The sequence below is a fragment of the Hydra viridissima genome, unplaced genomic scaffold (assembly GCF_058129835.1).
Source record: "Hydra viridissima isolate aposymbiotic clone 2 unplaced genomic scaffold, HvirCarnegie_v1 scaffold_4, whole genome shotgun sequence".
Lineage (NCBI taxonomy): Eukaryota > Metazoa > Cnidaria > Hydrozoa > Anthoathecata > Hydridae > Hydra > Hydra viridissima.
In genome coordinates, this window is record NW_028324303.1 from 5,685,103 (window position 1) to 5,713,042 (window position 27,940).

Consider the following 27,940-nt stretch of genomic DNA (forward strand, 5'->3'; position numbering starts at 1 on the left):
CAACTTTGAAGACATCTTTTAGATTACTAAAAATTGCTTAAGAACCATTATATATTACCATTTTTTTGCTTTTTTGTCTGATAATTTAATGCAAATAGTTTAAAGTACCAAAAAATATTTTTAACATGCCAGGGTAAAAGTGTAAGCAAACTGTATTCTGATCAAATGGAAACGACTTCAAGATATTTGATGATGTCACGAAAAGTTTTATTTACTTTTTTTTTTTTTAGTCTATTTTTTCTTAAATTTTTCATTTAAACTAAAAGAGGTTTAGGTTGTTTTTTTTTTTACTTTTGAGACACGGACTCTTCTGCACATTTTTTTCAAAAGCCAAGCCAATTATTTAATGATTAACTTAGCTCTTTTTGTGTATGTCTAGACAAGCTAATTCTTATTTTTGAATCAACAAACTTTGATTTTTATTCCAACTAGAACTTTTGACACCTGTCAAAAAGATTTTCTCTCTTTCTAAATTCATCTTTTGTCCGAAAGAGAGCAAATATTCTATCAACTTAAGGAGAAAATAACTTTACGACGTCAAACTTAAACATAAAAAAGAAGCACTACTCAAATGAGATCGTATCCAAATATACATTCTAGCCTTTATAAAAAGGAGATCGACAATAAGAATGAGGGGTAAAGGAATCTAAAGAGAGCCATCCAAGCTTTATGAGAATTATAAAGCTTAAATAGCGTTCTTTAAATTCCTTTCCCCCTCATTCTTATTGTCTATCTCCTTTATTTAGAGTATAATCTCGTGATCTCGTAATTTTGAACTGTGTCAAAAGTTCTAGGTTATGAGATTATATTCTAAATTATGAATGGAGTAAATAGCATCTATAAATATACTCAATGCATTATGAATGTTTACTTCGCGCCATGACTCAATATATTGAACAGAAAAAAATAATTACTAATTTATATTTAGCAATATTTTCAAAAATAATTAATTATATATAGTTGAATATTTAAATATACTGCTAAAAATATAAAGTAATAACTCTAGCCATCTTTTAGCAGCGCGAAGTTTTACAAAATTCATTTTCTAACGACTCAATGAAAGAGGTTAAGTTTAATGTTTTATTGGTATTTATTGTCATATAAATTTTATTGTCATATGAATCTTATTGTCATATGATCTTATTGTTTTTTTGCCATGAGAAAGATTTTTAACTATAAAAAGTTTTTTGAAAATTAAAAAAAAATTTGTTATGATAATTTTATTCGTTACGATTATTTGTTATGATAAATATGAAGTATTCCATGTTGCGATATGAGGTCTTACATGTTGCAATATAAGGTATCTCACGTGAATCGTTAACAAGTTATTGAATCAGAAATTTAAAATCTTTCCTATAGTTAAGTAAAAAACACTTTCGCAACTGAAAAAGCAATAGCCACATTTGCGACGAATAAAAATTCACGTATTTATTATTTTATCCACCACTGAATTTTTGACTTTAAAAAAGTCAAAAATTCAGTGGTGGATAAAATAATAAATACGTGACCAGCACATTTAGAAAAATACATTTTATTCTCTGCAATTGATGACAGTTTATGTAACATTTTTTAACTTTTGCAATTTTTAATGTTACCACATATATCTTTAAAAAAATTACTAAGTTCTCTTTGATTTTTCTTATTTAACTAACAATTATGTTTAAAATACCTGGAAAATTAGTAGAAAAAATAATTAATGCAGAAATAGTTAATTTCTATCTTCCTTTGTTTCAAATGCAATTGCTTTTAGAATATTTGTTTGACTGCGTAATATTATAGGCATAGGATAACTTAATATGTTATGAGAAGAAAGTCACATCGCACCTCGGCTGAGCAATTAGTATTTTAAAGACTTAAAAATAGTGTTGTTATCGACTTTGACTAAATCGACTAAAAGTCGACTAGTTGAAAGTCGAAATTAGTTGACTTTGAAAAATCGAATAGTCGATTTAATCGACTTTGGGTTTCCTACTAATCGACTAAAAGTCGATTTAATCGGGATTTTATCCTAATATCCTTATTTCTATTTTTTCACTTGATTTAATTTTATCAATCTTTAATATTGTTATGATGCTAACCAACTAGTAAAGAGGTATCTTTGTAAATAGTTTTTCTTGTAAAGATAATTTATTTGTAGATTGAGCCGTGCGTTTGAATATCATTCAAAGATTGAGCCGTGCGTTTGAATATCATTCAAAGCGGTTTTTTTAATTTAACCAAAATATCTGAACATTGAACCTAATTTGCTGTATCACATAAACTTAACTCTTAATTACTGTATGTACCACCACTTCATTAATATGTTTCCTTTTTCTCATTATGATGACCAGTTGATGCTTTTCAAAACAAAACGTTAAATTATGTGTTATGGTAGGGTAGGGTAGGGCGGGGCTAGGTGAGTAATTTTTACTAAATCTAATAGATCTCTTAAAAGGTACGTCGGATTTACATAATTTTTTCACTATTAGAAATAAAATTTTATCTGCTAAAAACTGCTTAAGGAAAAAAAGCGTTTTTAAATTTGTTTGAGAAAATATTCCCTAAAGTTTACCGAGCTGCTCAACCTTCCCCACCTGGGTAAGTCGAGCAGCTGTGTAGGGTAAAATAAAAATAACGTTAGAAAGTTATAATTTTTTTTCTGAACTTTTGATTTATACATATTATTTACTAAGTAATATTTAAGTATTAAAAATTAAAAAGAAGCAAAAATTTTATAGTTTTAAATCACATTTACATATTTAAAAAAAAAAAGGGTTTCAGATATTATTTTAAATTATTACGAGTATTTAACAATGCTTAATTTAAAAGTGTTTATGGACCTTAAAATGTTTACCAAGCGAAATTTGTTTCTCCGTATCCAATAATACCGTTTTATTAATTAATTTTTTTCAAACCTTCTCAACTTACCATGCCTAGAATAGGTGACACAAAAGCGAGGTTATAAAAAGAGCTATAATACTTTGGGAAAAATGGCTTAGCATAATCGAAAGTCAAATAAATGGGTAAAATATCAACACTTAAGTGATGCCAGATAAATGTTTTTTTTAAGAATCTAAAAGAAAAATAGCAAAAAAAAATTTTTTTTTTTTTTTGGTCCAAAATCGAAAAAGTGCCCGTGCATCTCACTTGACCGCCATCCAACAACCATTTGATGCGCATTTTATTACCATTATATATACCTATCTTTCATCCATTAGATGTTTTGTCATTTGATGCGTAGTTTTTGAGATATTTTAGTTTCCCAACTTGCCCCTATGTTCAACTAGCCCCGCCCTACCCTACTCAGTTAAGGATGCGAAAATGTTTTATAAATCTGTCACCACAAAAAAAGGTTAGCCGTTCCTCTGCCCCCACCTATCTACGCCACTGTTTTTTATTAATTAAATTTTTTGTTAATTTTTTGCTTTAGTTGTTATAAAAAAGAGATATGAAATGCCCATCCGTGCTTTTTTTCTTTTCTTTGTGATTGTAATTTCCGTTTCATATATTTTGTTTATTCAAATAAACAAACTGTCAAGCAACATTAAAGTATATGACTATAATAAAATTTTTTATTCAAATATTTCGACTAAATCAACTTTTAGTCGACTTAGTCGATTTTCAAAATGTATTAGTCGATTTTAGTCGACTTTGAAAAATACATTAATCGATTTAGTCGACAGTCGAATAATTTCAAAGTCGTAACAACACTACATAAAAAGAGTGGAAATTTATATAGAGAGATTTCAAGAGTAACTGAGCGTTCTGTTGGAATGGTTCAAAACACTTTAAAACCACAAAGAAGTGTGGAACCTAGAGGTCGCAAAAGAAAAACAAATTACCGAGAAGATAGATTTATTATTCATGATGCTAGATAGGATCCGTTTATCTCCAGCAACACTATTAAAAAAGATTAGAGTTAAATATAACCTAACGTTTTACGATTATAGGACGTTTAGTTGAAGTAAATTTATTTTTAGGATCACCTAGAAGTGTACTTTTATTTTAAAAAATGACATCTAAAAGCCAGAAAAGAGTTTTGTCTTGGAAAAATAAGAAACGGGGCTTCGTTTTGTGCGCAGACGAATCTAAAATTAATACTTTTACCATCAAATAAAAAATTTGACCCACATTACACTAAAAAAACTGTAAAACTTAGTGGTGGATGCATTGTGGTCTGAGATGTTTCTCGTCATCTGGTAATGGTCCTATTTACTTAATAACAGACACTATGACAGCTGAAATTTATGTTAATATACTTCAAGAAAAAATGCTTCCGGATGCTGAAGAAAACATGCCATTGCTTTGGATGTTTCAACAAGGTAACAATTCAAACCATATGGCTTCTATCGCTGGTTCCAAAATGATAGTATTAAACAATTGGATTGGCTAGCACAATCGCTAGATTGAAATCCAATAGAAAATTTATGGAAAATTGTAAGAGTTGCGATAGCAAAACAAAAGCCTATGAACAAAAAGGATCTGTGGGAGGCTGTAAAAGCATCATGGTATGCTATTCCATTATCAACATGCCAAAAATTGGTCAACAGCACGCCCAATAGTCTTATTGAAGTTAAGAAAAGTAAAGGACATGCAACAAAATATTAACTAATTGTTGTAGGTAATGTATAAAGCAATAACATACCTTTTTGCGAAGATAAAAAAATAAAGTTGTTTCTGTTGTTTATTATTTTATTATTTATTTTAACTATGTATTATATAAATATTGAACTTTCTTGATTTTTCTCAAAATGAAATCAAACTATTTCTGTATTAATCATTTTTTCCACTAAAGTTCAAGCTACTTTAAACATAATTGTTAGTTACATAAGAAAAATCAAAGAGAAATTGTTAGTTACATGAGAAAAATCAAAGAGAAATTGATAATTTTTTTAAGATATATGAAGACTCCACGGGAAGAAACGGCAGGGTCACATTTTGAAAGTTTTGACTTTTTACACTTTCTAGCTTTACTAACCATAATAGCATATTTTGTATTTGAATTCAAATCAAATAAATGATTTGATGCATATTTAAAGTTTTTCTAAATTTTCCTAAAACTTCGAAACTTATAAAGGTTTAAAAGTTTAATAATGATTTATCTCAAAATTAAAAAATGTGACCCTGCCGTTTCTTCCCGTGGAGTCTTCATATGTATTAAAACTAAACATTATAAAAATTAAAAAAACGTTATAAAAATTATCATCAATTGCTGAGAATAAAATGAATTATTCAAAGTGTGTTGGTCAGGTATTTATTATTTTTTCCACCACTGTATAATAAACAAGCGCAAACAATAAAACCTTTGACAAGGTTCGTTTACAAAGTTTTAGTAACTTTAATTATGTTAATATTATATTAATAATTACAGGTATTAAACTTAACGAAACTGCTTTTTACAGGTCAACAAGCTGCTTGCTCTGTTTCTATTATGTCTTGGAAGATGCAGTAAGTTACAACTTTTTTGATCAGCACCAATTATTACAACGTTATTTGTAAGATTCTGATAATTTGAACTTTATTGTGTTTTTTTGATGTTGAGTTTAATACTATTTTTTTATAAAATAAAATAATGAAAATAACTTCTCTCAAATAAGAATAAAAATAAACATAGAAATAGAAATAAAAATGGAGATAAAGATAAAAGTAGAAAAAAAATCTAGTAAGAGAAATAAAAGAAGAAATAAAAATAGATGAAATACTTAGTATATTTTATAGAGCTGATCTACATAAAGGAAGATGTTCAAATACAAAGAAGTCAGTTGTTAACAATTCTTACTACTCTTCCTTACGAATATGAAATATCGTTCGAAATCAAACCAACAGCTTACAGCGATCAACCTTTTGCGTGCATCATACATTTAACCCTCAATACGGATAGCTCAACTTTAGGAGACAGAATATACGGAATCTGGGTTAATAAAAATCATCAACTACATTTTAGTTTGTCTATAAGTGGTGACCTTTCTCAGTATTACGCAACAGCAGATATCTTACCAATAATGAAATGGACAAAAATAAAATTAACTCAAACGGTTGTTAATAATCAATACACTACTTCACTTTATGTTGGGGAAGTAAACGTGTTGACAGCTCTAAACAGCGATCGAAGAGCATTTGAGAATGTCAAGGTATATTTGAGCGATCCATGGTATGATATACAACCAGGCTTTATTAAGAATCTGTATATTACCAATGCTGTTGTAGGTAGTACTATAAAAATATTTATTTCTAGTTTTGTTTTTAGATTAAAATTTTTTAATGAAGTTAACAGCTATTGTTCATTTTTAAATGAAGTTAACTACCATTGTTTTGTGTAATTTCTCTATTGGGTTGTTAAAAAAGTAATTTCGTTTTTTCCCAAAAAAAAAAATACGACCCGGTCTTATTTTTTCTCACCCAACTTCATACTTAAGCCGCGTAACCATTATATATTTAGACAGCTGATATAGCAGGGCTTGTTTGTTAAAAGATTTGTTTGACTCTTAAAATAGTTTTTCTTTGGTGTCCAAGATGAAAAGTTGAAATTAAAGATGAAAAATCCAAAGTATTTTCGGCAAATGTTACTCTTTTACTATTGAAAAGATAAAAATGCAGCTCAAGCAAAGCAAAAGTTATCTGATGTGTATGGAGAAGATGTATTGACAGAACGACAATCCCAAAATTGGTCAGTTAAATTACGTTCCGATGTTGAAGATGCAACACATTCTGAAAGGTTCTTTGATGAAGGCAAAATAAAGGCATTGATAAGTGCAAACTGTTTGATAACAACTCGTGAGATAACTGAAAGATTAAATTTATTGAGTTCGACCGTTTATAATCAAGAGAAACTTTTGGTTTTATTTCAAAACTTAAAATATAAGTTCCTTATATTCTTAAAGAACGAAATTTGCTTAGTTGTATTAACAATGATTTACTTCTCAAACGTCAAGAAAATAATCCATTTTTGAAGCGAATGATTACTATTGACGAGAAATGGGTTGTTTACAAAAATGTTAAGCACAAGAGATAATGAAGTAAAAAAGATGAACCAGCTCAAACCACTTCGAAAGCCGATATTCACCAAAAATAAACGATTCTATCTGTTTGGTTGGATTTTAAGGGAATCGTTTTTTTGAGCTTTAACCAAACTATACCATGGTTAATTCTGAAGTGTACTGTGATCAGCTGGACAAAGTGAATAATTCACTCAAACAGAAAAGGCCAGAATTGATCAATCGAAAAGGTAAAGTGTTTTACCAACGTAATGCAAGATCTCATACAAGTTTGGTTACTGGCCAAAAGTTTTTGTAGCTTGAATGTGATATACTACCACAACCACCACAATCTCCAGATTTGGCACCTTCAGACTAGTTTTTTGCCTTCACTTAGACTAGTTTTTTGCCTCCAAAGATCATAAGCTTTATAAAGGTGGAATCCAATCTTGTGTCTGCAAGATGGCAAAAAGTTTTTCGACCAAAAAGGAGAGTATGTAATTTATAAAATGTTTACACACTCAAAAAAATCTTCAATTTTGCCAAAAAAATCTTCATTTTCACCACAAAAATCTTCATTTTCACCACAAAAATCTTCATTTTCACCACAAAAATCTTCATTTTCACCAAAAAAAAACGAAATGACTTTTAGAACAACCCAATATTAGTATGAATTCTACATTTAACATATTTAATTCTTTATTACAGTTCCTAGAATATGAACAAGTTTTTTCACTGTTTTATTAGACAACTTTTACATCACAGAAGAAACAAGTTTAGTTCAAAACCGTTTGGTTGCAGTTCTCAATAAACTTCCTAAAGAATATCAGCTATCATTTGAAATAAAACCAACTCAATTCCTAAATGATTCAACCTGTGTCGTCCATTTAACTAATGGGGAAGGTGATGGCTTATACGGTTCTATAACTCCATTACTATTAATTGAAGCAGATACGTTTGTTTCGGTGTATTCAGCTATTAATAGCGATTGGAATTATTCTTCACCAATTGAGATGTCTATGCCGCTATTAAATTGGACAAAAATTAAAATAACTCAAATATATTTTGAAAATAACTATATTTTCTTCATTGAAATAGACGAAACACGAGTATATGAAATTGTAAACAACAATGCAAGAGAGTTTGAAAACGTTAAAGTTTACTTGAGTAGTCCATGGTTCCCAGTACAACCCGGATATATTCGAAACTTCATTATCACAAATGCAATAGCAGGTAAAGAATTGTTGTGATCCATTTTAACTTTTGATGCTTGTTAAAAACAGCCGTAAAAAACTGCAATATTTTTCTTCAATAAATTCTAAAAAAAGAGGCAGTGATCTGCAAAACCCTTTTTTAATGCTATTTCCATGCGTTTCGCGCTTTTTCTTTAAGAATTACTTTGATTGCTTTTTCAAAGTTTACACTTTTAAAATTTACAGTTATTCAACATAAAACCAGACTCTAATAAAATACTCAACAGCAGATTAAAAACTAACTAAAGCAAACATACGAATCAAAGTCTTCATCTTTAACAACCCCATTTATTGCCTCATAGTTCTCATGATTACAACATTATTCCACAATGTTTGCAAGAGCTGTTTGTACCGTCTTTTTTTGGTTCTCTTTTATTATATATAACTTTTATTAAATAAGATAATACGCAGTTATTCTTCAGCAGCCGCTTCTGAGAAATCTGAGCTTTCTGCTAAGTGAGCTATTCCTTTTCCTTTAATTTTTATTGAATTGCTTCACACCAATTCCTTGACCTATTCCTTTTCTTTAGACACTATTTTATACTTAACCTCTTGAATCTTTTTGAGTTTCTTTAAATGTCAAGATGAAATATTTTGATTGCCCACCATATTTTTTGCAGTAGACAGTAAAATCTTTTTTGGGTATAACATTATATCACTATCTTTGTCCTCAGGATGTGATCTAAAACATAAGCTGTGAAGAATTGCTCCTTGATTATTTGGAAGAGTTGTTAATACAGGAGATAAAAATTTTTCCATACCAAAAACGTTTCATCACTTTCAATCTTGAATCTTTTATCAAAACAAAATAAAAAAAATTGGTGCTGTTGTTTTGTCAAAGCAGATTTCAAAATATCAATTAAATTGATTTGTGAAACAGCACTATAACTGCTATAACAATTATCTACATTAACTATCATAATGGGCATGTTCAAATCACCACAAAATGCATTAGTCACTTTTTTCTCTACATAATTAGTTTCTACCCAAAAATCTATCAGTGTATTACTTCCTGCAGAAGATTTATCCATTTGAATTGGTTCTTATGTGGCTGGGTCAGTAGAGGTTTTCCAAAAATGGATTATCAATATGCTTCATATTCAATTAATGATTTTTTTTGTGTGTAGCTTTAGGCGTAGCCATTTGTTTCATAAAGATTGTTTATAGATTAGCTTCTGGTGGAATTGTGAAAGAATGGAAAAATATCATTGGCACCAAATCCATTGTACCAAATACACTCCAATAACAAGGTAGAAGTCAATGGGATGTTTGTGCTAGCATTTCAGCTATAATGATGAGATTCTTCATAGCTAAATCAATTAATTCAATAATGTGATGAGATCCAAGGCCATCCGAAAAGAGAGTTTGAGGTTAATCAAGTCATAAGTGTGGCAGGAATGGTTCAAAAAACCAAAATAATGCTTTTCCCTGTTTAATTTATCCAAAATCGGAAACACCCCAGGTATTTCGTCTGGGAGCTGTAACAACTTCAAAGGTATTTAAGGCTCCCCTTGTTTTACTTACTACATTAATATGACGAGGCACACAACTGCCTAAGGCACTAATTTTGATAATGGTGGTTCTTATTTCATAGTTTGAGTGGGAGTCATAACTCTAGCTAAAACCAAAAGTTCATAAAACCAAATTTATAAACATTGTTTGAAAGAAAATAGTAACTTTAATCAAGTTCCATACTTTTAAATAAAATTTAAATAAAATGTTTTATAAATACATTTTAAATACAAATAAACACATTTTTTCGCTATATTCAACAAGTGCTTGCTATAATAAAGCGTGTACACGAAATAAATGTGAAAGTAGAAAAACAACTAAAAAAAAGTACTCCTCAATTTTTATTTCGAACTAATTAATAATTTTAATACAATAATATAAGAAGATCAAACATTAAAAAAAAATTAATTATTCCTGTGGGAATCTAATAAAATTTCGAGCTTTTGCTTTAGTGGTACCCATATGCTTGCGCACAGAATAAGAATCAAAACTATTTGATGCTTTTTTAAATGATATTTTAATATCTTTAATTTTTCTGCAAAGCTTTTTTGTTTTTTTCATTTTTCTTTTAATAATAGCCCAGTACTTTTCAATAACTCTCAATTCTGGGCAGTTTTGAGGATTTTCTGTTTTAGGCACAAATTTCACATTATTCTTTTTATACCATTCCATAGCTAGTCTACAATAATGAATTGATGCTAAATCAGGCCAGAACACAGGTCTGTTATTGTGTGATTTAATGAGAGGTAAAAGGCGTTTTTGTAAACATTCTTTAACATATATTTGACCAGAAAGTGTGGACTCAGAAATATAAGGTCCTGATTTTTTGCCACAACTGCAAATAGCTTGCCAAATCAAAGCTTTTTTAGCGAGCTTGTCATATTTTGTGTATTTAAATTTCTTATCTGCTTTTCCTCTATATTTGGCAATATAATAAACAGCACCAGGAGTTTGTTGATGATCGTACTTGATATAAGTTTCATCATCTTCAATAAAACACAAATTTTTAGAAATAAAATTGTCATACAACTTTCTGCCGCGGGTTCTTGCACTTTTTTGTTGGGTTTCAGAACGGTTGGGCACTTTTTGTGCTTTGAAAGAATGAAAACCATGTTTGTTTCTAACTTTTGCAACGAAACTATGAGAAACTCCATATATTTTTGCGCGTTCCCTGAGTGAAAGGCTTGGGTTATTCTTAAAACTGTTAACCAGTTTTCTAACTAGTTTTATATCTTTAAAACCTTCCTTTCTTCCACCACCAGATTTGCGTTTGATCAATTTTGTTTGAGAAAAACGTTGAATAACACGACTAACGGTGTATGGATGTATTTGCAACGATTTTGCTATCGAATTGTAATTGGCATTTTTGCATGAAGGTATCTATTCTCATCTGCACTTAGTTTAACCTCTTATTCAACCTCTTCTTTCTTTCTTTGTTTTTTCAATGAGATTCGTTTATTTTTCAATAATACAAGCAACTATGTATACGTAAAACAATAAATAGGTTTATCAAATGAAAGTAAAATCAAAAATGATAAAGATTAAATGGTTTTAATTTTATTTAAAAAACCTACTTTTTCAGATTGGGTTTAAAATTTATCGTTAAAGAATATCAATTTTTTTTTGTTGAAGAAACTAAGTATATATCACTACTACAATATGCGGATTCTGGGACATTGATACTTTTCCATACTTAAGGAATTCAAGATGGCGTCGTGTTTTTAATTTTTTAATTTTTTAATTTCTGCAATCATTTTTGTTGACTTACCTTTTTTGTGTCCTCGTGTTCTAGACCAAAGAGTTGATCATAGTCCATAAATGTAAAGCACGGTTTTAGTTTGTAATGCCCAATAGCCAAGGTGTGAATTCCGTCTTGCAAGATGTGTCTTTTGTCATCGTTAGCGCTGAGTGCGACTTTGTTGATTTCTTCGGTGTAAATGTTATGCTGATGTGATCGGATAACGTTCATGGTTTGTTATTTTTAAAAAAAATTTATTCTTTAAAAATTTCACCACAAGGTATTGATAACTTCTTGAAAGTCAAGACCTTCATTCAATTTTTTTAAGATGTAAAGACACAAATGACCACAATAAGACGTATCACCAAACTGAACTCTCTCGCTGTTATAATAAACAGAGCTTTTCAAATAGTCAACGAGCTCGACAAGAGGAGGCTGGGCATAAGAGTCAAAACTGTATTTTTTGTCTCCGTCTTTATACCAACAGACCCAATGAAATCCACCAGTGCTTGAATCTCCCGTATTCACGATTCCACATTCTTTTTTCATTGGCTTTTTTGGTAACTCATCCCTAACAAACACACCTTGAAAGTTTTTTAATTTTAACTGTTTAGCAGCCTTTATCAATTGAAAGTTAGTTAAAGCTTCATTAGGTAAAACAATTCCTTCTACATTAATCCATTGAAAGTCGATCATTTTTTTTTAATTTCTTAAAAAGTTTATCCGAATTTTTTAACAAGCGATTTTCATAGAATAGCACCTAAAAAGGGTATACTATTAAAGGGTGAGTTAGGTCCGAGTAATAATCCAGCTCCAGCAGATTGATAGCCTTTTCCAGTTTTAATGAAGAGTCCATCACCGTAAACATTTTTAGTCCATGGGGTGATAAACAATCCTTCTCCACCTAAAGTTTTTATCTTCATTCCTTTCCCATTTTTGCTCATGTAAAAAAGACCTCTTCCAGCAATTTTATCAACCATAGCAGAACCGGCAGAAGAGCCTACACCTGCTAACAATCCAGTAGCTAGAGCTGGGACTACTCTTGTAGCAAGAGTGCTGCCTATCATACCTAATAACGGTAAAAGAGCTCCGATAAATCCACCTTCAACTTTCGAGTTGTATGATAATTGTTTTCTGCTCAGTTTGAGTGTGACTCCTTTACCAGCTTCATACGCTTTTCTAATTTTATTCAATTGCGCATTAGTGATAGCGAGAACATGTTTACCGTTCAAGTCTTGATGAGAAAGCTTAATGCTAGTATCGGTTTTGTCTTGAATGGCTTTTTTAATTTTATCAGATTGGCTCTGCGAGATATTAATTTTGATATTTTGATAATTGCTCATTTTTTATGTATTAAAAATTATTTATTTCACTTCTCGAATATGATATCGTATTGCAATATCCTCTCCACGAAAATCAACCAAATCTCCATTCTGATCAATGATGCGAGTAACCATTGTTGAAATTTCAAACAGTTTAACAGGAAGATAAATCAAATGCATTGGTCTCTCAATGATTTTATAGCCAGGACTAACATTTGGATAAAAGGAGTAAATGCAATTGAGTTGGGTTCCATTAATATAGGATGATCCGATAACGTTGTTAACGATTCTGATGGTGCTAATGCTTGAAATTCTAACGATTTGATCCGACTCGTATTCGGAATTGGAATTTAATTTTCTTTTAGTAAACCCTAAAACTGATGCGATGCTGTTTTCCACGTTCAAATCCATCAAATAATTCATTCCAAGTGTGATGGTTGATTTTAAAGTGCTTAAATTGGATCCGATTTTTATGTTATCGGGAGAGTAGCTGATTTTATTTGCTGTGACGTAGCTAGCGCTTTGAGACGCATAATTTTTTATTGTGTTTGAGACGGTCTTTTGTAAATAATTGTTGATGTCTTTAATGTCATAGCTTCCTGATGGAATGTTAATGTTCTCCCAATGAGCTCCATTGTCCATGCTGTATTTGAAAGAATTGTTTTTACTGTTTACATTTGGAATGCTGTTGTAAGTCTCAAGACCGAGAAAAGCCATTTCATAACTTTTTCCTTCGTCAAAAACGATTTTATCCAAAAATTCAGTAGTGATAACACTTGATTTTCCATCTACACCGATGATTATACCTGTCATTTTTAAAATAATAATTATTTTTTAAATTGTTTTAGAAAAATAAAAAATCATCAAACCCGCTTCGGTACTTTCCCTCGTTCTTTTTAGAAGAGAGATCAATGACAGCAAATCCGTGAGGTTCATTCCAGCAATGATTGCAAAAGGCTTTAAAATCTTCTATTTTCATATCACAGGAAACGTGATCTTGATAAATGTGATTAACGCTTTTTTGGTCTTGTTTAAAGAGACAAATAAAGTTAGCATTTTCTCTAATGGTATGTCTTGGAATCTCGAAATAGTTTTGAGCGAGGTAAAAGCAGTCGACGTTAGAGTGCCTTCCTCGGATGTAGTATTTTTCACATTTGTTTTGATTAGTCAATTGCAAATCGTCAAAGATCATTAAATTGTTTTTGGATGAATCAAGATCTTCAGGTTCAGGTACATCGTCTGCTGTTTCGAAAAATTGACATTCCATATCATCATTGTTGGAATATTTTTTTGAAAGATCGTTAATAACATCTTCATGGATTAAATTCAATTTTTCCATTTCGTCTTGTACATCATCCGTTAACAAATCAACAATATCCTTTTTAGGAAGTTTATTTTCGAACGAGCTTTTGAGTATTTTGTATTCCGGTTGAAAAAGAGATTTTCCAAACACTTGCAAATGATTGTAATCTAGCCATCCAGGTCTTAAAAGTAAATTGAGCAGCAACGTTGTTTTTCCGTATCCAGACTTTCCAACGATGATTCCTCGAATGCTTCTCGGTAAAAGCTTGCTGTTGTTTCTTTTGGTTTTCCCAATTTTACACGACAATTTCATCACTTCCATATTTTTTATATTAAAAAAGTTTTTATATATGTTAAAAAATGTACTGTGTTAAGTGTAGAAGAGAGACTGAAACCATTCACTTGAAAAACGAGATCACAAAAAACAACAAGCATATAGTCAAAGGAGCTTGTGTCGTCTGCGGAAGAGGTAAATGCAAGTTTGTTTCTGCGCATGCGCTTAGTGGAGGAGACTTGGTAGAATCGATCAACAATTTTTCAAAAAAAATAAAGCTTCCATGGGCAAAGTTTCCAGGAGAAATGCACATTCCAGGGATGAACTTTGCAGGACCTGGTACCAATTTAGACAAAAGGCTTACTTCCACAGACATGTATCAAGAGTGGAGCAAACCGGTGGATAGAGTAGACAATGCTGCATATCACCACGATTTAGCTTACAAGTATTTTAACGACAAGCAAAACAGAAATTTAGCAGATCGAATGATGCTTGAAGAAATGAACTCCATTCCAAACCCTACTCAGAGAGAAATAAGCGAGCGAAAAATCATCGAACCCATCATCAAAGCCAAAGCTAAATTCGGATTGGGTGTGAGTGATTTGAAATGGACGGATCAACTTGCAGAGGAGCTTCATAAACCGGTGATTCATCATTTTAAGAAAAGAAAAGTGATTGTGAACGACATTGATGAGATATGGGCTGCTGATTTGGTTGACATGCAATCGTTTTCAAAATTCAACAACGGGGTAAAATATTTGCTCATGGTGATCGACGTGTTTTCAAAGTATGGATGGATTGTTCCGTTAAAAAGCAAAACAGGTCTTGAAGTGGCTGAAGCGTTGAAAAAGATTTTCACAGAAAGAAAATGCGTCAAATTGTGGGTAGACAAAGGAAAAGAGTTTTACAACAGACATGTGAGAGCGTTGGGTGTGCAACTGTATTCCACTGAAAATGAAGAAAAAAGTTCTGTTGTTGAACGATGGAATAGAACAATGAAAGAGAGAATGTTTAAATATTTTTCAGCTAACAACACTAATAAATACATCGACGTATTAGATGAGATGGTGAAAAATTACAACAACACAAAGCACTCTTCTATTAAAATGACACCAGTGGAAGCTAGCGATGAAAAGAATAAAGGTAGGGTCTGGTGGAGTCTGTATGGAAAGGATCAAACATTACCAGCAAAACCAAAATTTTCCATGGGTGATCAAGTGCGAATTGTAAAAAAGAAGTCTCATTTTGAAAAGGGGTATACACCGAGATGGACTGAAGAGGTTTTTACCGTGTCAAATGTTCAGTATACGAATCCACCCACGTATAAAATCGCTGATGCTAACGGTGAAGAAATTCAAGGTACATTTTACGAGCAGGAGATGCAAAAGACCAATCAAGACATATTTAGAATTGAAAAAATCATTCGCAAAACCAAGAGCAAGTCGTTAGTCAAATGGTTAGGATATCCAGACTCGTTTAATTCATGGGTAGATAATAATGAATTGTTAAGTTTGCAAAAATAGACACGCTGTTTTTGTATGATAAGAAAAAAAATTTGAATTTTGAGTTAAATAAATTTCTTTTCATATAAAAAATAACAATGAGTATGTCAGAAAATCAGCGTGCGATGATAGAACGGCTAAATGCAATGAATGAAAGGATAGAACCTCCAACGCCGGAAGAAATTACTAGTCTTGAAGAATATGCGTTAGAGTTGATAGAGAGAGATGAATTTACTTATGAAATAGAAGAAATTTATGAACAATTTATGGAAGAATATACTGAAAAATTTACGCAAGAATTTATGGAAAGATATTATTTAAGCGATGATGATTTTAATGTTTTAGACGAAGCTGCTGTATTTAGTTTGCCTAGTTCAGAAGATGTTGATCCTGAAGATTTACCTTACAATGGACCTTACAATGATACTATAGTTTTAGATTACAATTCGATGAGTGTTGAAGAACAAAATGAATATGATGATTATATATATAATGAATTGTTAGAAGATATGCGTAATGAAACGGGTGGAAACAACTTTATCATTTACATCAATGATGAGGAGGAGAAAAGAAATAGATTAAAGATTGAGGCGTTGATTGAAGGTTTTAAAAAGGATGAATATAGAGTGTGTGCTTCTGCTGCTTAAAACGATAATCATTTTATTCCTCACATATAAAGAATAAAATGATCTAAAAAATTTATTTTTAATATGTAAAATGCATGCTCCTCACAAGTTTTTTAGAAATGTTGCCTCAGCAGAAGTTCATAGTTTGGATTTGCAATTAAAAATTTTGGAAGAGAGGGTTAGAGAGTTGGAGGAAAGAAAACCAAACAACATTATTGTGTCTACGAAAACGTTAGATCATCCACCTTATTTCAACGTTAACAAACAATATGAGATTTTTGCTCAACAAGACATTAAATTTCCTCCTGTATCTCACAAGCAGATATCGTTGTCTGTAGGTTTACAATTAGACAAAGGAATTGCTGTCGTCACTTTGATGAATAAAATAAGCAACCAATTGAATTATTTCAAAAACGATGCTATTTTTTCCGAGTCTGTGGATGAGATATTTATAACCATACACAATTATAACAACAAGGAAGTCACCGTTAAAAAAGGAGAAAAACTTTGCAAGATTAACTATATTGATTTAAAATAGTTTTTTTTATTAATAAAAAATGGAAATATTGAATGAAAAACTTTATCCAGTTCTTCCATCAGCTCCTGTAGATGAAGGGCATGTTTATAGGCTTCATAAAATAAGCGAGATTCAGAAAGAGATAGAGAGTGAAAAAGCAAAGCGAGTTCATCTAAGCAAAAAGTACCATCGCGTGTTTAGGATCATTTCTAATGTAGATAATACAATCCAAACCTTATGCATTGCTTTGGGTGTGACTGGAATTGGTCTTTTATCAACCATCGCTGCTACCCCTGTTGCAATTGCGTGTGAAGGTGTGGCTATTGGAATGGGGTTTTTATCCATTGTAGGAGGACAAGTCAACAAAAAACTAGCATTAAAAGCAGAGAAGCATGAAAAGATCAAAGTGTTGGCAGAGTCGAAATTGAATACGATTAGCGAGCACATTTCCAAAGCGTTGATGGATGGAAAAATAAACGATTCAGAGTTTCAATTGATTATTGATGAGCTTCAAAAATTTAAATCCTTGATGGAGGAAATACGAACCAAAACCAAAAAGGGGATAGATGAAGTTACTAAAGAAAACTTGATCCAAAAAGGACGAGAAGACGCGATTCAAACGTTTAACAATTTGTTTAAGAAAGGATCAACGTAGTCGTAAAAACCAATTTATGTTTTTTTTCCACGTATTTTAAAAAGATGTTTTTCTTTAAAATACAAGACCTGAATAAAAGGGATGAAATTGTGAAAGAAATTAATGATAGACGAAAGAGGATTTATCAGAACAGCGTGAATGACAACATTTCAGATACGAATTTTCAAGCTGATGTGAGCAAGCTATTTAAACCTATCATTGAGAGCAATGAAAAGATGCTTAAAGGAAAATTTGTATCCAAAATGCCTTTTGAAGTGAACAAAGTTGGAGATAAAATGTACATTGGAAAAATGGAGGTTGAAATAGATGGAAATGATATCATTGTCGGTGAAGAAAAGTATAATGGAACAAAAGGTCTTTGGGAACTGATGACTGAATTAACAATACCAAAGAGCTATACCGATGAAGATTTGCAAAATTATGAAAAAATTTTAATGGACAGTGATGCTATAAGATCTGATTCGCAACCGCATAAACCGAAATCATCAAGAAGACCAAAGTATCAACAACTTATTGCTCCTATTTGGGAAAAAATGATGCGTATTGAAAAAGGTAAAAAAGGTCGCGGTGTCATTATTCTTCCAAGCGATCCTAATGCGTTGGTGGAAAAGCTTGAATTGAGTATAGCTGCTTGGCATGCTGGAAACACGGCTTCAAGAAACGAGGCTGTTGCTATTTGCGATGAGCTGTTGAGACAAGGAGAGATTAATAAAGAGGAATATAAATCGTTAATGAAGGCTATTGATAAAATTATTTAAAAAAAATTGTTTTATTTAAAAAAATGCTCATTGTGAACAAAAGAAGATATGTGAAAAAGAACGTTGTTGGTGGAGGTGGTATTGTAGACATGATTAAAAATTTCATAAAAAGAGCAGCTGCGTCAAGTGTATCAAAAGCAACAGTGAATTTGCTTAAAAATGCTGCATCAAGCAAAATTGGGCAAGAAGCGATTACAGCTGCAAAATCTGCTGGGACAGAGTTAGCCCTTTCAGCCATCTCCGCTGCTAAAGACGTGGCTATTGATAAAGGTAAAAAGACCATTGAAAAATTAAAGACTGGTTCATCTATTCAAATTAAGAAAATGTCTAAAAAGAACGCGATTCGAATTCAAGACCTGGTGAAAATGGGGCAGGGCATGAAAATAGTATGAAGATAGCATTCTATTGCGATGACTTGTTATAAACTTGCAATGTCTTGCAATGAGAGACATTTAAATGAATTAAATAATTTTTTTATTATATAAAAAATGATAAGTACTGAGCGATTAAGAGTTACTGAGAACCCAGAGTATGATATTGGTATTGAAAAAGTTGATTTTTTTGAGTACCTTCCAACCAATCTCGATTTAAATTCTTCAGGCACGATTACTTTTGAGATTGACTGTCAATCGATTCAAACAGTACCATCAGAGGCTTACATTCTTATTGAAGGAGTGTTGAAAAAGAGCGATGGAACCTTTTACGATGCTAAAGACAACATTGCACTGGTGAACAACGCTTTGATGTATTTGTTTAATGATGTGACTTATGACTTGTCGGGAGAGCAAGTGGAAAGAGTGATGTATCCAGGTCCAGCCACCACCATACTTGGATTGATGAAATATCCTTATGGATTTCAGTTTGCTGATGGATTAAAACAGATGTGGTATATGGATACGTCAAATCTTGTTGGAAATTCAGGATTCAATGTTAGACGAGACCACTTGTTTGCAGACACTACATCCGTTGGAGCTTTTTCGTTTAAAATTCCGTTGAAACACATTTTTGGATTTTGCGAAACCTATGACAAAGTTGTTTATGGGTTTAGGCATACCATCACCTTTACAAAGAAAGAATGTGATGATGCGATTTATAGAGCGGAGAGCGTTAGTGGAGGAATGATCAACCTTAAAAAATTCAGACTTTATATGCCTCGCGTTGAATTGGATATTTCGAAAAAGACTGATTTCATGAATTTAATAGCTCAAAAAATTCCCATTCAAGTGGCTTATAAATCAAACAAATGTGAAAGACAGCTTATTCCAGCCGGTCAAACAGAATTTACCTGGTCGCTTGGAAGAGTCACTGACAAAAGCATTCCAAGATTTATCTTGTTCGGACTTCAGACAAACAGAAATTCCAGTCAAACAGTTAATCCATCACTATTTGACCATTGTGATGTTAGCAATTTTTACGTGACTGTTAATGGAATAAAGTATCCAAATTACAATTACGACTTGAATTTTGGAGAAAAGAGAGTGGTCATGGCTTATTCAGATGCGTTCTCTTTTGATGATAAATATTACGGTACAAATGAACTTGTTTGTCAATCTGGGTTAAGCTTGCTTGAATATATAAAATTATATCCGTTGTTCTTTGTGGATATCAGCAAGCAAAAAGAAAGAATGACGTCGGAAACAGCTGAATTAGTGGTAAACCTTAAATTTCGAACTTCAACTATTGCAAATACCATTATTTTTGCAGTGGTTATTTCTGACAAACTGCTTAAATTTGTTTCAGATGGAACCAACATGACTGCTGTTTATTAGTTTTTTATCTGAATAAAAACGGATAGCAAAACGGTAAAAGAATTGCGTGAATTAGGTAAAAGCCATGCGATAAAAGGTTACTCGGAAATGAAAAAGGATGAGCTTGTGAAAGCAATAAAAAACACAAGACCAGTCATTGGAGAGTATTCTAAAGAATCATGATTTTTGAATTGACTTAAAAAAAATCTTGGTATAATAAAAATGAGATATACAACATCGTATTTGAAAAATTTGTTGAATGAAAACGGCGTTAGTAAAACAGCAGAAGATTTAATAACGTTGATGATGCTTGCGGTTGAAAATAATTTGATCAGTAAAGATGAGATTTTGGAAAGAGCAAAAGAAAAAAAAGTAAAGCCTCCTCCAAAAGAAAAAAAACCTGTTGATCCAAAATGGGAATGGCTTAGTTTAGTTAAGAAAAAGCCTATCACTGTGAGAATAACCAACATTGAAACAGGTGAGGTGACTGAATACAAGTCTCTTTACAAAGCGATGGCAGGGACTGGACGTGGATGGAGATATTTAGAGCGTCGAGATGGAAAGGTGGATGATGGAATCAAGATTGAATTTTTAAATTCTGAAAAGCTTGAAAAACGTAAAAAGCAGCAAAATTGATTTTTTTAACTTTTAGCATGTTAAAAAATTGACTTAAATAAAATTCTTGGCATAAATAAAAAAAGATGGAAAGCATGCAAAAGGATGATCTTTTAAATGCTCTTGATGATAGCTTTGAGTCAACTTCTGATACGGCTAAATCAAAAAGTTTGCTTAAATTTCTAAAAAACGTAAGAAAACTTCCAAAGGAACATCGAATCATTTTCAAAGAAATGGTTGAAGTAGCACCTTTTGAAGAAGTGATCAGAATTATAAAAGAAGACATTTATCTGCGTAATAAATTCCTGATCGGAACAAATTGGAAGCTAAATGCTAGCGGACGTAATAAATGTCGTATAATCACTGAAAATATTAGAGAGATTAAAAATATGTATTCACGTCTTTCTAAATAATTTTTTAATTCTTTTCACGGGAGAATTAAAAAACGGTAAAAACTTTTCGAAGAAGAAAATATGCTGAAAGTGTGCCAAGATTTAAAAAATTGAATTGACTTAAAGAAAATCTTGGTATAATAAAAATGAGTATCTATTCTTCAAAACCAGATTTAAATGCTAAAGAGCAAAAAATTGAATGCATCGAAAAAAAATTTCTTTCCATTAATAAAATGGGTGATAAAACTGATGCTAAAAAGCAAAAAAATGAAAGTGGCTTAAACAAAAATCTTTCCGTAATAAAAATGGAAAGTAAAACTGTGAAAGAATTAAAAGAAATTGCTAAAGAGCAAAAAATAAGAGGTTACTCTAAAATGAGAAAAGGAGAACTTTTAATGGCTTTGCAGCCACCTAGAGTTGTATCTGCTCCTGCTTCTTTTCGTAGACGAACGACTGAGGCAAGACCTTTGCATACTAATGAAAGGTCTACTGTGGTTAGGTTTGTTAAGCCAGCTGTAAAAGTTTCTGTTAAGCCGACAAAAGTTTCAATAAAGCCTGCAAAAGTAAGACTTGTTGTTAGTCCTGAAAGACCTGTAGTAAAACCTCCTATTGCTCCGAAACCAGCAATCATTCCACCAAGACCTATGGTAAAGCCTCCTATTGCTCCAAAACCAGCTCATTTGCAAAGGCCTATCCTTGACGAACCTGTTTTAGATTCATCGCCTGTCATGACACCTAGACCGGTTCCAGCACCAAGACCTGGTTTATTTTCAACTCTGACGAGAGTTACAAAAAGTGTGACGTCCTATGTTAAAACTAAGTTAAATGATGTTAAAGAATGGGTGGAGCCTTACGTTCCCGAAGTAGTCAAGAATCAGGTAAGCGAAGCAGTGAACAAAATCGATGAAAAGATAAAGTCTATCAAATCGCTTGTATCAAAAACAGAGTATAAACAACCTGCTGTAAAACAACCTGTGGTAAAACCAATTAAAGTAAAGTTTAAAATGACTGAACATTCAGCGGAGAGTTCTGTGAGACAATTTTCTTACACACCTTCTTCTCGATACCAAGACATTGCATCCTTTTTTAATTTGGTAAGAGAGTCTGCTATTCAAACCATGGAAGTGGAAAGAAACACCAGAGTAAGAATTATTTTAACGTGTAAAATGAAATCTGTAAGCATGATGACTGGTGAAGAAGTGACTCGGGAAGCAAGCTTTTCATCAAGATCAGAGATTGTTCTAGCAGCTACAGATGTAAGAACGCTCATAAGCGAAATGGAAGAAAAAGTCTTGGAAAGTAGTGCTAAATACAATGCTTTAGGATCTAATAGTATCCTGTCTAAGATTATAAGGATGGACATTAACTTTACTGCTTATGAACCTATCAGCGGTTCTTCCTATATGGAGCTGCCTAAAGAGCTGAAAGACAAAAAGGCGATCATCAACATGGAAAACAAGGATGATCAATGCTTTAAATGGTCAATCGCTCGAGCGTTGAATTTAAAAAATACGCATAACGAAAGAATCGATGAAGACTTGGTTCTAAAATCAGAAGAGCTGAATTGGGATGGAATAGAGTTTCCTGTTAAGCTTAATAAAATCGATAAGTTTGAGAAAAATAATCCTGACATTAGCGTGAACGTCTTTGGGTATGAAAATGAAAAACTTTACCCTTTGCGAGTATCTGATTTTACAGATCGAAAGCACTGTGTTGATTTGTTGTTTATTTCAAACGACGACACTGACCATTACTGTCTCATTAAAAGTTTGAGTCGGTTATTATCTTCACAAACATCAAAAGGTAAAAGAAAACAACATTATTGCCGAAATTGTCTGCAAGGTTATGACCAGGAAGAAAAGCTCCAAAAACATCGAGAAGACTGCTATAATAACGCTCCAGTAAGAATCGAACTTCCTAAAGAAGGAGCAACTGTTGAATTTAAAAACTATAGCAAGTCTATGAGGGTTCCGTACATCGTATACGCAGACTTTGAAAGTTTCACAAAGCCTATCAGCACTTGCACCCCAAATTCGAAAGAGTCATACACCAATCAATATCAAAAGCACGTTCCAAGCTCCTTCTGCTATTACATCAAATGCTTTGACGACAGCCTTTACAAAGAAAAACCAGTTATGTACACAGCAGAAAGCGATGACGATGACGTAGCTCAAAAGTTTATAACCATGCTTGAAGCTGACCTTATAAAGATTTTCGACAAGATTGATATAGTAAAAAAGAAAGTGGTAACGGATGAGGATGAAAAGAATTTTGAGACTGCAACTCTATGTCATATTTGTGAATCAGATCTTAACAGTGACAAAGTGTGGGATCACTGTCATTTAACTGGAAAGTATCGAGGAGCTGCTCATAACAAATGCAACTTGAATTATAAACTTCCAAAATTCATTCCTGTTGTCTTTCATAATTTGTCCGGTTATGACGCTCATTTGTTCATCAAGAAATTAGGTGGAAAGCTCAATTGTATACCCAACAATGAAGAAAAATATATCAGCTTCTCGAAAAAAATCAAAGTGAGAGAATTCACTGATAAGAAAGGTAAACTAAAGGAAGTAATGAAAGAGCTAAGGTTTATTGACAGCATCAGATTCTTACCCTTCGGTTTAGAAAAACTAGCTAAAAATCTAACTGACGAACAGTGCAAAAACGTAGCTGAACATTATAAAGAAAAAAAACAGTTTAATTTGATAAGGAAAAAAGGTATTTACCCTTATGACTGGGTGAACTCCATTGAGAAATTCACTGAAACGCAATTACCTCCTATTGAAGCATTCTATTCCAAGCTAAAAGATGAATCAGCAACAGTGAAAGACTATGCACATGCTCAAAACGTTTATAGCGAATTTGGATGTAAAACCTTTAAAGACTATCACGAATTATATAATATTTCAGACGTCTTGATACTTGCAGATGCATTTGAAGATTTCAGAAACACATGTCTCAGTCATTACGGTCTTGATCCTGCTTGGTATTACACATCCCCTGGTTTGGCTTGGGACGCTATGTTAAAGAAAACTAAAATTAAATTGGAATTGTTAACTGATATTAATATGCTCAACATGATACAAAAAGGTATACGTGGTGGAATTAGCATGATCTCCAATCGATATGGAACTGCTAATAACAAATACATGAACAATTCCTACAATCCTTCAAAACCATCTACATTCCTACAATATTTAGACGCTAACAATTTGTATGGATGGGCTATGTGTAAGCCTCTTCCTTTTAGAGGATTCAGATGGATGACTGAAGAGGAACTCTCCAATTGGAAATCCATACCTTGCATTCTCGAAGTCGATTTAACCTATCCTGAAAGTCTACACGATTTACACAACGACTATCCTTTAGCTCCTGAAAGATTAACTATTGGAAAAGTGGAAAAGCTGGTCCCTACTTTAAACAACAAGGAGAAATATGTCATTCATCATGAAAACCTAAAACTCTATGAACGGATGGGATTAGTTATTACAAAAATTCATCGTGGTATCACCTTTGAAGAAGAAACTTTTATGAAACAATATATTGACCTCAACACTAGATTAAGAACCGAGGCTAAAAATGAATCTGATAAAGAATTTTTTAAACTCATGAATAACTCTGTCTTTGGCAAGACCATGGAGAATATTCTAAAACGCGTTGATGTTAGGCTTGTTACCACGAGAAAAGAAGTCTTAAAATTATCTAAAAGCCCTCGATATGAACGAAACAGAATTTTTGATGAAAACCTTGCTGCGGTTCACATGAAAAGAACAATTGTCTACTACGACAAGCCTGTTTACTTGGGAATGAGCATCCTCGATTTGAGCAAAACACTCTTGTTTCAACACCACTACGACTACATGAAACCTAAATACGGGGATAAGCTGAAATTACTCATGACTGATACTGACTCTCTGTTTTACGAAATAGAAACAGAAGATTTTTATCAGGACATTGCTAACGATGTACTTGAAAAATTTGACACGAGCAACTTTTCTAAAGACCATCCTGCTATTGAAAACGTTGGGTTTAAAGTAGGGTTAAATAATAAGATTATCGGTATGTTCAAAGACGAGGCTGGTGGAAAACTAATTAAAGAGTTTGTAGGACTTCGTCCTAAGCTCTACTCCTATGAGGTCTTTAATGAAAAAAAAGAAGAGAAAAAATGCAAAGGTATTCAGAAATGCGTAGTTGAAAAGAAAATCACTCATCAAGATTATAAAGACTGCTTATTAAGTGGAAATGAAAAGCTTGCAGCTATGAACGTTATCCGATCACATCAGCATAACATTTACACCGAAGAAATCAACAAAGTCGCACTCAGCGCTAACGATGACAAAAGACACATCTTGCAAGACGGAATTCACACCTTGGCTATTGGGCATTACAAACTAAAACCGTGCTTTACATTTATGGACTATGATCAACTCTTTGGTCTAGAACACGAGGACACAAAAAAGGTAAGTCAACAAAAATGATTGCAGAAATTAAAAAATTAAAAAATTAAAAACACGACGCCATCTTGAATTCCTTAAGTATGGAAAAGTATCAATGTCCCAGAATCCGCATATTGTAGTAGTTATATCATATGTTACACATACGGTGCTTAAATGTTGCCTGTCACATCACCAACATTTAACATACAAGAAATTTTTCCGTTCGGTAAAATATTTCACTTTTGACACAGAAGTTTCGATTGAAATTATTAGTTTATACAACTTTTTTTTGCTCTCTCGAAATCTCGCAAAAAAAAATAAAAAAAAATAGCGATAAGGCTGTCTTTAAGATGCATCCATTTTGTAACAAAAAACTTTTTTACCATTCTGATTTTTAATATCAGTACTGTGATTATGTCTACGCGGTACTGCGATAAAATCCACGCTGCTAAAAACATCAATTAAAAGAAAATTTGAGGAACGGTAATACTTGTTGAAATTCTTTTTCAAATTTCTTTTTACCTAAATTCTGAGTGTATTTCTTTAAGCTTCAACATCAGTTAATACTTTGCCGAATTGGTCTACTGGATATTACAGTAATAGATTAAGAGGAGGGCAATACACAACCGACGAAAACTGCGTTTTATTTTGCTGGCAAAAAGTTCTTGCTGGAGAATTACTTATTGGAGCTGCAAGAGATACTTCTTGGTGTTACTGCACAGTAAAATCATTACTTCAATCTGTGGTTGCACCCGCGGTTCTTAGCAACCGACACATTGAACTCTTATGTAAGATACTACTCGCTTCAATTAGCTGGGAACTTATCACCGGTTTGGTTTTTAAAAAACTATCCTAACTAATCGAATAATAATAAAAAAATTGGATAATTTCCATCTGCTTAGCAGTGAATTTTTTTAAATAAATGCCTAAACTTTGCTTAATAATTTTAGAAAATAATTATTATTTTCAAGTTTTACAGTTTGTTTATTTAGTATCATACGTGATTAAAAATTCATCAAGCTTTTTGATCGGTGAACTGGTGACATTTCATTTGAGAATCAGGTTTTTTAATGAAGGAAACGACAAAAGTTTGTTTTATTTTATCGATGATCTTGAAGAGCCTTTAAAGCGTTCTGGAAGAGTTATTATAACCAACATAGCTGACTATAGGAGATCCTCCTTCGTCACCAGAATATTCCAAAGACATAACGAGACTTACTTAATCAATTACTTGGAAGAAACGTATTATGGGATCGAATTGTATACAGAATTTGAAAATTTGTATGATGTGTTCGCAAAGGTATTTGTTGATAAATTAATTCCTTTTAGATAACATGCGCTCTTTTATAAACCTGTGTCTAATACAAACACGTGAATAATATGTGTATTTTTTTAAATGTTTTTTTAAAAGAAGAAAAAAGTAAATTCGTGTCACTTAGTTGAAATACCCAGGTATCTAAAAAGTTTCAGCCGTATTTCAATCTTCACATTTAAATGCAGGGAATTATTTATCAGGAATCTTTTAGAGATCAAGCAGCTTTTTTCTTAAAAAAAAAAAAAAATGAGGCTGGAGATAATCATTAATTTCATTATTTGGAAAAGTCTGAAAAATCATGTCTAAAGCATTAAGTCTCTAATAAAAATCAAATTTGGTTCACTTTGAAAAAATATTTAAATAAGAGATTTCTTGTAAGTGCACTCACGTATCTAAACTTATGTTACTCTAATTTACATTGTATCTTTTAAAAAATTTTAAAAAAGAATGTTTGGCACAAGGTTGTTTGTAACAAATAAGTGTGTATATATTTAGATAGGAGACTTATCAGTCACAAACGGGCGTATTATATGAGCATTGCTTCTAATCTCAAATTCAAACAGCATTTGGGTATCGTTAACCCCATTTACCATTTTTCGCCCAGAAAAAAATTGCAGTTTAGTAGCTTTGCTTTCAAACTATACAGTCGTGTAAGTACACTTGTTAAGCTTTCATTTTCTTTGTTAAAACCTAATTAGTTAGGAGTATTTGTGATTAGTTATAAACTAATCAAATTAATTTATAAGTTTCATTAACATATGTGTAGTCTAATCGATTACGATTATTTTAGTGATAAGATGTTTTGTCAAGTGAGCATTACAACAAGTCGAGACTGTGTTAATGATCTTGAAAACGTTAATATTTTTCTTCGTCATGAACCAAAGTTGACTTTCAATGGTTTACAATTGGATGGTTTTGTTTTAAACTCCATGAAAGTTATGGAGGAGAAATATTTTACTCTTATTCATGTGAGGGATTGGCTTTACATTCTGTTATTGTTACACAAACATAAATAATGT

The 27,940-nt window shown here is 32.0% G+C and overlaps 1 protein-coding gene across 4 annotated transcripts; it reads left to right on the forward strand.

Annotated features, from left to right (window-relative positions):
• Positions 1–972: 972 nt before the first annotated feature.
• Positions 973–27,889, forward strand: LOC149889541 (uncharacterized). 4 transcript variants are annotated; one of them, XM_090084760.1, is made up of 8 exons: positions 973–1,065; positions 5,382–5,427; positions 5,698–6,186; positions 7,701–8,186; positions 26,155–26,394; positions 26,599–26,906; positions 27,417–27,571; positions 27,712–27,889. In XM_090084760.1, exons 1-7 carry the CDS (start codon positions 1,057–1,059, stop codon positions 27,453–27,455), a joined length of 1,617 nt encoding a protein of 538 aa, XP_089940886.1. In that variant the 5' UTR covers positions 973–1,056; the 3' UTR covers positions 27,456–27,571; positions 27,712–27,889. The 4 variants fall into 4 exon arrangements, with proteins under 4 accessions (XP_089940886.1, XP_089940885.1, XP_089940887.1 ...); XM_090084759.1 differs by having other exon boundaries at positions 26,155–26,436; positions 27,712–27,881; XM_090084762.1 differs by having other exon boundaries at positions 1,012–1,065; positions 5,351–5,427; positions 26,155–26,436; positions 27,712–27,881.
• Positions 27,890–27,940: the final 51 nt, after the last annotated feature.